At 37.8% G+C, this 9,671-nt stretch overlaps 2 protein-coding genes across 2 annotated transcripts; one reads left to right on the plus strand and one right to left on the minus strand.

Moving 5' to 3' along the window:
• Window positions 1–3,985: 3,985 nt before the first annotated feature.
• On the plus strand, window positions 3,986–5,135 carry LOC142629085 (putative LRR receptor-like serine/threonine-protein kinase At1g67720; the record flags this gene model as incomplete). Its single annotated transcript, XM_075803075.1, has 4 exons — window positions 3,986–4,220; window positions 4,309–4,424; window positions 4,530–4,790; window positions 4,896–5,135. Coding segments are annotated over 4 exons (846 nt in total), but the record flags the coding sequence as incomplete, so codon positions are not given.
• A 15-nt stretch (window positions 5,136–5,150) lies between these two features.
• LOC142629945 (U-box domain-containing protein 19) lies at window positions 5,151–7,558 on the minus strand. Its single transcript, XM_075803992.1, has one exon. The coding sequence runs from the start codon at window positions 7,505–7,507 to the stop codon at window positions 5,417–5,419; it is 2,091 nt and encodes a 696-aa protein (XP_075660107.1). The 5' UTR covers window positions 7,508–7,558; the 3' UTR covers window positions 5,151–5,416.
• Window positions 7,559–9,671: the final 2,113 nt, after the last annotated feature.

The raw sequence follows: 9,671 nt of genomic DNA on the forward strand, positions 1-9,671 counted from the left end.
CTTTCAACAAGATCTAAAACCTCCAAAATAAGTTTTTGAGATATTTTATCTAATCCCTCACATGTTTTCTTCCCCTTCTAAATTCTTTTCGAAGTGTCATTGTGTTACTCATTTTATTCTGCATGCAGAATATACACAATGATCCCAGGTCGCACACTAAGCATAGCATAATGTACAAATCTCAAAGTCCATTGCAATTTCAACATGCTCTTAACTCTTAAGCTATTTGAACAATGGAAACCAAACAATCCAACGATTGCCCCAACTTACATCCACCTCCAATCTTAACTAACATTCTTCCACATTTAGCTCACCAACCTCCTCTAATGTAAGAATACTAGTTGAACCAATGGTTTTTCAAGCCTGTTGCAATCAAATAACATGACAAGTGTTTGTTGCCTTTGGCACTAAAGTTCCCTTCATCCATGAAAATCAAACAACGAGCAATTTCACACTCTAATTTTGGTGTCCCTGGTAAAACTATAGCCATATTTCTTTATTAATATACGAGAAATGTTATGTCTGTAACATTTTTACAATATAATTTAAGATAAGAAAAGAAAAAGAAAAGCATATGCTTAGGAGAATAAAGGGTAGGAAAGATCTATAATTGATTAACAAAAAGACCAAAAAAGTCCCCACAGATTTTTAGCTCATTCATGAACCTAGGAGTAACAAAGTAATTTCAAGAAAAACAAAAATGTGCAGTTAGGAGAATAAAAGGTAGGAAACCTCTAGAATTGATGACAAAAACACCAAAAAAGCCCCACAAATTTTTAGCTCACCCATGCACTTAGGAGTAACAAAATAATTTCAGCCCTATAAATAGAAGTCCTAAGTCATTTTCTCAAACACAAAACGACTTTAGCTGAATTCTTATTTTTTTATATAAACGTAAAGAAATCTTAAGTGGCAGGTTGTTATTAACCGTTATTGGTGGACAAAAAAGTAATTTCAATAATAGGTTCAAATTAGAATTAATATCAACCTACCATTTAAAATTTATAGTAAAAATGTTCCAAATGTAACACTTCTCTTAAAACTCTTTCATTAATTACAAGTAATAGAGACCCTTGCCTAAGACTAACTCTTGCGAAGAACAAAAAAGAAAATCCCAAATGGCAAAGCCCATGAGAGTGAGTAAGGCCATGACTAAAAGAACCAGGCCCATGACTACAAGCAGGCCATAAGGCCCACAAACTAATTGAACAATTCAATCTTTACATAAGTTTGGCTCCCAACCAAGAAAATTGAAAGAAAAAGAACACACTGCTAAAACCAACAGAATCAGCAGAAACAATGTTAATATCCGGCTTATATGTTGTTTGTCTATTGCTTTGCATTAATCAACCATAAGCTAACAATGCCATTGGTTTTCCTAGTTCAACGTTCGGCAATCACCATTTCTTTAATCAGATTCAAATTGACGTTGCAAATTTTTTTTTAAAAAATCATTAATAATGCCTTTTTTGGACCATGTCTTGACAAGATATTCATAAGGTATTCTCATTAGCCTGCATGAGCACTAATAATATTATACATAAAACATTGCTTTCCTTCTAACACCCACGAATTTATTTTTATTCTTTTCCTAACATTACAATTACATAGAATATAAATTGATGTTATTACATTGCCATTGCCTCATCTGCAATATCTAGCCCAAGTAAATCCAAGAAACCCTCTCTCTCAGTTATACACAATAAATTTGAAACTTATACGTCTCAATCTGTCTCTTTTTTGCTAAATATGAATGAAATATTTTAAAGTGTCTCTAACCCCTACTCATTATTCCAATATCCCTTTTTTCATTCCCCCAGATATTGTTAACCATTCCAATTTGCAATACCCCATTTTGAACTTTTCAACGTCCTTTCATAAACACAGATAGTTATCTGCTCTCTCCAATTGAATCTTCCTTCATGTATCCACTTCCTTTATTTTTAAGTGGTCATCTTATATGCCAAAGATTGCATATTTATAGTAACTCATCCTTAAGCTTTCTTTCATTGAATAGTTCTCACTTACGAGTAAAGATCACCTACATGGACAAGCATAATCTGGATTCCCTTTGTTCTAATCGAATCAAGTATCAACAACCACACTCCCTGATAGTACTTTTTGTTTTTGTCTCAACTGTGAACTCTGTGGTTTCTCAAACTCCAGTTACTGATTGCATCCTTCAGCTCTCATCACCTCTGAAAAGCTCAAACTGTGAAGCAAGCAATTGGGGTGGTTTTATCAACAACTGTTGCAGTGTAGTTTTTGATGACTACTTATATGCATTAGGGCGTCGGGCCAACCAAACTGGACAAATAAACTTAAAACTCCACCGAGCAGAATAAGTGCTTGAATTCAATGAAGATTAGAGATCCAAGTATTTCGGACTGTGGCATTGAAAAGCTAACCAGTGCAGCTGGCGGGTGCTCTGACTACGCTGTCACAGATGTTGATACTAAGCTAGGAAATAGATTGAAAATTGTTGGGGAAGACTGTAAACTTTTGAATTCAGATGGAACATCAAGTCAGGCTTGCAGTGATTGTTTGAGAGGGTGGGAAGAGATTGTTGCAGCATCAGACTGTGGAAGAGAATCAACAGAGCTTGAAGCTGATGTTTGTAAGTTTGCAGCATTGGTAACATTAACAAGTAGTAAGATTGATGATACGAAATGGATTGATGCAGTTTATGGCTGCCTTGGAGTGCAGGTTCTTTCCAAAGGTGAAGTGGGTTGAAAATTGATAAATGCTACTAATTGATTTTCCTAGTCAATTTATGAATCAAACCAAAAATTCCATATCCTTTTTCTTTCTAACTGTCAATCCTTTAATAAATCATCATTGTATTTTTTACACCTTCTTGATCAAATCTAGTTGATCAATTCCATTTTCCTCTGCAGATGAAGCAGCAGGCACAGATAGTGGTAATATCAAGTCCAGAACAGGTGACTCCTCATTGACAACAGTCATCATAGCCTTGTTTGTTTTTGAGCTTCTGTGGAATTCACTAATTTTGTATCATATTCCCAATGATAAAGAGGTCTCTCAATTCTAATTGCTGGTGTGGTGGCAGTTGCAGTAATAGTTCTCGTAGTAACATGCATCTTGTTTAGATCAAGGACTAAAAAAAGATACCCAACAAGAAATAATATTACATCTCAAATATCGATGAAAATATATGGTAATCACCTTGCAATGTATGGCAGTGGTAAATTCTTCCCATCTTGCATTCTTTTAATCTTTTTCCTAGATAAGTGTTCACCTTCTTGCTTTATTTGATAGCATCAACTGATACGCTCTCTGAGGAGTCCACCTGTCATGAGTTATCAGCTAAGGAAGTTTATTCAGCAACAGACAACCTAAGTGCATCAAATTCTATTGGCCAAGGCATAGCTGGTGAGAGCTTACCTGTAGTTTATGTATCTAGTTCTCTCTTTCTTATTCTTGATATACTACTAAACATAAGGGGAAAGATGAAGGGAAAAAGAACATAATAAAGGAAAACATAAAAATTGTCATAGAAGAGAAACTGTTAGAAGCTCTATCAGTGTTGAGCGGATTAGAAAAGAGGCAGAGTGAAAGAATCTTGTGTGTGTGTACTGTATATTCAATCATCATATTATGACATGACAGCAAGAGAGAGCTGTATCTTTGATAAGATTTCGTGTCAAAGGAAAGATCCAAAGAGTTTATGAAATCTGTATTACAAAGCTTATTATCCAAAATCTCTTAATTTACTAAAGCTAATCCTTAACTAGAAGACAGATAGATCTAGTTCATAATTGAAATATAGCGAAGAAAAAGAAATAACCATACAATGAAAAAGAGCTTCCTTTTAGTACTCTAGCAGAATGCCAATTTGTTTATGTAAAAGGTTCAATGTGCAAATGCAATCAAGCCTTAAGGTGAACACAAATTGGGAACCAACACAAGAGGAACGTGAAGATGGAAAATCTCTATCTTTTAGTGGGGTAAACTTTGATGTCTCTTTGCAATTCTTCCAGGAAAAGTATACAAAGGCGTGCTCTCAGATGGTCAGCATATTGCAGTGAAGCATATAATCAACGATGGACATGTAGAGACATTTGTTAGGGAAGTCACAAGTCTTTCTCATGTCAGGCATCCAAACCTTGTAAGATTGATAGGCTATTGTGAGAATCAAGATGAATATTTCCTAGTTTATGAGCTGTGCCACAATGGCAACCTCTCAGAGTGGCTGTTTGGTACGTTACTTAATTCTATGATTAAATTTTTTTTTTTTTGACATTTTCATTGCATAAATAGCCATTCGGTGAAACTGATGCACAACAGGAAAAGCTAAAGTTCTCTCATGGATAAAAAGAGTTGAGATTGCAATTGACAGTGCTAGGGGCCTCTGGTTTCTCCACACTTACCCAGAAGGCTGCATTGTTCACCGTGGTATCAAGGTAGGTTTATCCTATTGAAATCATTGTCAACACCCTCCACCCCTTCCATTCACTTAAATTTCTACTCCATTCCATTAATGTTCTCATCATATGCTGTATTTGCAGCCAACAAACATTCTCATCAATGCTAACTTTCGAGCAAAACTCTCAGACTTTGGGTTATCTAGAGTTATGGAGGTGGATCAGTCACATGTTAGCTCAGAAGTCAGAGGAACATTTGGTTATGTTGACCCTGAATACCGTAAAAACCACCATGTAAGTGCTTCAGGTGATGTTTACAGTTTTGGCGTAGTGCTCCTTCAGCTTCTCTCAGGGCAGAGGGTAATTAATCTAGATTCAAAGAGAACAATGTCTCTAAATAAAATGGTGAGAAACAACATTCTATCTATTAACAGCATTCTATCTGTTTCTGAAAGTATTATTCCCACACACTTGTTTACACTACCTCATATGCATTTCTTTGGTTCTCAGGCTAGATTCCTCGCAAGAGGGGGTGATATAACACAATTAGCCGATCCAAAACTTAATGGGGAGTACTCTGTGGAAGGATTTGAGCTCATACTAAAGCTAGCACTGTCGTCCACAGGGCTTAAGCAGCAAAGGCCATCAATGGAGCAAGTGGTTTCAGGACTAGAAAAGGCATTTCAAATTTCAAAGCAAGTCAAGTTATTTACATCTCCTAGTCTTGCATTCAATAGAGATTGAAAATTATAAGACAACGTTTACAGCATTATAACACAATCTTATTGGTATTAATCTGGAACTAAGAACTTGAATACAATATTACTTTTGTACAAAAGCTTCATAAAAAAATACAGAAGCTCAAATAGCTATTAGCCCTTTTAAAAACCGAGCTAATACCACAAAAATCAAACTGGAAAGAAGAGCAAGGGTATGTATTTACATTTTACAGATTCTTAAAATGAATAAATAATAAAAGAATACCCGAAAAAAGTTGGGTTCTTCTTTTGGTACGTGAAAAAAAGTGGGGATTACCATGCGTGAACGGATCGTTCTTGTGGAAGAATTGGACTCATTGAGCCAGAGGGTCTACTTTCATAAAAATCATGTAGAACCCTGATGAGAGTACTGGCCTTTCTGCTTGCTCGAGATGTGCCTTCACTGAGTAGGGAATACAATGATTCCATAAGAGAAGGGCTCTTTGCCAAAAGAGCAACCGCATCTGCGCCACCATTTAGGCATAGAGCCAGCAACAAAGACACACAGTACTCCTTTCCTGCCTTTGAAGTACAGGAATCAGAATGAAGAATCTCCACAATCAAATTCAAATTCAAAGCCCCACCACGCAAAATAGCAACTGTTCCATCATGTTTCTCCGCAAGAGTTGCTAGAATTGAAAGAGAATCCGTGACAAGATCTTCTCTATCACAACACTTCAAGAGATTAACCAACACTTGCACTGTCCCAGCCGCAACTACCCTGCAATGATTTTCATGGTGCAAAAGCAGTCCAAAGATCGCCACCAGTGCATTCTTTTTCCCACGATCATTTCCCTCTTTAATCAACTCAATCAAACCCGGAATTGCCTCTGGATTTTCCCCTATCGATCTCCGGCACTCCTCAATCGACGCGAGGTAAAACAGCACACCAGCACCATGCTGCCTAACTGATGAATTCACTCCCTTCTTCATCACATCCACAACCAATCCCACCCCCCCACATTCCCCAATCACACCCCTGCTTTTCGGACACTTCGAAAGGTTCAACAACGCCGCAATAGCATTCTCCTGTATCGAAACACTCTTCAACAGCCTCAACAAATGAGGAATCACACCAGATTCCACCAAACAAGCCCGATTAAAACCGCTTGTTTTCGAAAGAACCCTGATTTCATAAACAGCCCTGTTCTTCTCTTCCTCTGTTCCAACCTCAACTCTTTCAACAACATAACTTGCCACCATTCTCATCGCCCTCTCAGCCACCAAACTCCTCACCTCCGCCGCAGCCGCCACGTCACGACTCCTCCGACCTGACACCGATTCCGCCGCGACTGGAATCCCATTTTCCAAACAGTACTGCTGAATCAACCTCTTTAGCAACAAATTCGGAACCAATTCTGAATCAACCAACTTCTGACCCGTCTTGGGACAAGTCTTCATCTTTTTCTCAGCTTTAAACCATTTCATAATCGACGAGCGATCGTAGGTGTGCCCAGTTGATAATGTCACAGGGTCCACCATGAATTCTAGTGAAATCGGACACCGAAAATCGTCCGAGTTCACAGAATTCAGCAACTCACTGATTGTTTCTCTGTTGCTGAATTGTCGCGTGGGTGTGGTGGCTTCATTGCCTTCGACAACGTCGAAAACCACGCAACGACAGTAACTCATGAACGACATTAAACCGCTGAGAAACGAGACCTTTCTCTTCTCGTTCGTCGATTCGAATGCGATTTCTGTCTCGAAGAACTTCACTTCTCTGTTACACTCGCCCCACGTCATGATTCCTAGATAATCGAGAACCCTTTTGAGGACACTCTTGTTTGGAACAACCTCGTACTCGAATTGACTCAGAACCGACAAAACATCGTTCATCGTTTCCTTATCGTTTAACTCGACCTCGTACGGTGTTTTCCTCGTTTGCTTTAGTATTAACTCAACGTACTCCATGACTTCGAGTGAGAGCTCGATTGTCTCTAACGGAACGAGTAAAACTTCCAAGGCGGTTGAGATGGATCGGGTCAGGACCCGGAACTGGTTCGCGACCCGCTCCGAATTCATTAGCATCCATAGCCGAGCGTCTTTGCGAGAACAGTCTTGCAATAAGTGCTGGAGCTTCTGGAAAGTAAGGTGGAGCTCCGAGAGGCCCAGGACCAAGGAGTCGGGAAGATCCGGGTGGGAGTTTCGGAGCTCCGAGAGGAAAATATGGAGGATCCGGATTTGTCGAACCGATTCGCGTGCGTTTCGGTTGTTGGTGGTGAAGGATTCGGTTTTGGAACTTGAAATGAAGTGGGCGAGATTGATTAAGGAGTTGAGGAGTGTGGTTGTAGAAATAGACTCGCATGGATGAACAGCCGGGTATGTAAGAACCCGACGACCCGACCCGTTTTGTTTTTGGCTCATGTGAACAAATTTAGGCTCTTTTTCTTCTTTTGTGTGGATTTTGGATTTTTGAGATCTAAATTTTGTTTGGTTTTGGGGTTTATATATATAGGGAGGGAGAGGAGAGGGACACGTGTTTGAAGATTAGGTGATTTTGGAGAGTTTGACATCGAACCGCGACACGTGGCAGAATAAAAACGAAAGGCGGCTTCGTAGCTAGGTTCTGAGAGTAGTGAAAGAGTGACACGTGGTGCGATAAGTATGGGATGGGCTCGTGTTTGTGAAGGTACGTGAAAGGTGGTAGCCGACAATGACTGTGTGAAATAACGTGAAATTATTGCAAAATTTGCGTGTGTGTTTTTTTTTTTTTGGTAGTGGTATTATTAGTGTGGTTGTGGCCAATTATTTGAATTGAAGTTTTTGATAATGATGTGAAGTAATTATATTATATGGCTAGCATTTGGTCAAATATTAGTTTAGAAAGTCCAGTTTGTAGAAAGAAAGAAAGATAGGGAACATGTCATGTCACGTCATGTGTGTGTTGGTGTTGCACTGCATGTGTTGGCATTTATTTCTTTGGTATTGGTATTAATTTGAAATGAAATTTTGGTACTTAAGAGAGGATAAAGGAAACAAAATAGTAATCAATCATATATTTAGATCTAAAAAGAAAAAAGAAAAAAAATATACCATGGACTTTGTTAATTTGTGACAAGTTATTAGGACTTTCTAGAGATAAAATTTCACACTATTATTAATGATAAAAGGATAAGAATAACTTGTTATAAGGTTCGTGAACCTTCTAGTAAAAGTTACAACTCATTTTCTAGTAAAAGTTACAACTCACGTAAAAAACTATAAAATGACAAGATATTTAATGTACTACAGTACTAGCACGTACATGTATCTAACTTCGTTTGCTGTCCATAAAAAACTTTTGATGTAGAACTCAGCTGCAGACTTTTCATAAAAGGAAAAAAAAAAAAAAGCCTTGGATTTTGGTTTTTTACGTTGGGGGTTACTAACTTTGCTTTGCTTTGCTTTACCAACTTTGCTTTACTGCAAATCCTTATATGAATATAAAGTTTTCCTGTTGCTATACATGGCAATTTTTGTGTTGTTGAATACAAAAAATTTCCGTCTTGATGAATAGTAAATACTTGTCGGGTTAAGTGTTTGTTTGGCCAAATTTTTTTTAACTTTTTGGTTAAGTGAATCTCATAACTTTTTGTCATACATTAAACATAAAAATTATAAATTTCGATAAATATTATGCAAATGAGTTATTGAAACTACGGATTTTCAAATCAACACTCAATATCACATTTTTCCTCAATGAATTTACTGTTTAACTTGGGCTGCTAGTGCTGGTAATAGCTGGCAAATGGGATTTAGAAAAATCACTTTTAAATGTTTTTCTCGTTTACTACTCCCATAATTTCCTGTCATTGTGAAATTGTGAATGATTACATGAAGGCTCTCTCTCAAGAGTCTCAAACATGACGAGTTGAGATCCACAATATCTTACCGAAAGCAAAGTCTTATAGATAAGAGTGGAAAACTTGTGGTGTGGAAGATAGTGTGTGTGTGTGTGTTTTTTTTTGGAGTGTAAAATTTAGTGGGAATGATCCTTGCAATTGAATTGGCCCCACTCTTCACTTCATATGGTCTCTAGTTTGTGAATAAAGCTAACTAATATTTCATTAGAGAGAAGAGAAAGGGAAAGAATCGAAGAAAGATAAGGACAAGGGAATTGGGCCAGAAAGGAGTTGTTAGAGTCAAGCCTAATGAGTTAAGTTGTAGGCCACCACAATAATGCACTACCCATTACTTAACGCGCAAAGTCGAGGCCTCCTGTCTTATTAAGACAATATCACGTGTTTATTTTTGTCACATATTACAATCTTAACGAGTTGAGTGCACATAAAATTGCTAGCAAGCAATGGACCTGGAAGAGTAGAAGAGTCCAAAAGAGGCACAAATCACTTTCGTGTATCGTCAAATCCATGATATCATTAGTAGTAGAACCGCTTTCTTGGCCTCTACCATCCATCTGTCTCAAACCAAAATACCTTTCCTAAGAATTCTTGAAGTGAGGTTGACGAACAATCAGGTCCAGAAAGAAACCCACATGGCCATATCCAAGTCTCTGTGTTAGAGATTTGATAAATGGTGAGGTGCTATG

This window comes from Castanea sativa, chromosome 3 (assembly GCF_040712315.1).
Source record: "Castanea sativa cultivar Marrone di Chiusa Pesio chromosome 3, ASM4071231v1".
NCBI lineage: Eukaryota > Viridiplantae > Streptophyta > Magnoliopsida > Fagales > Fagaceae > Castanea > Castanea sativa.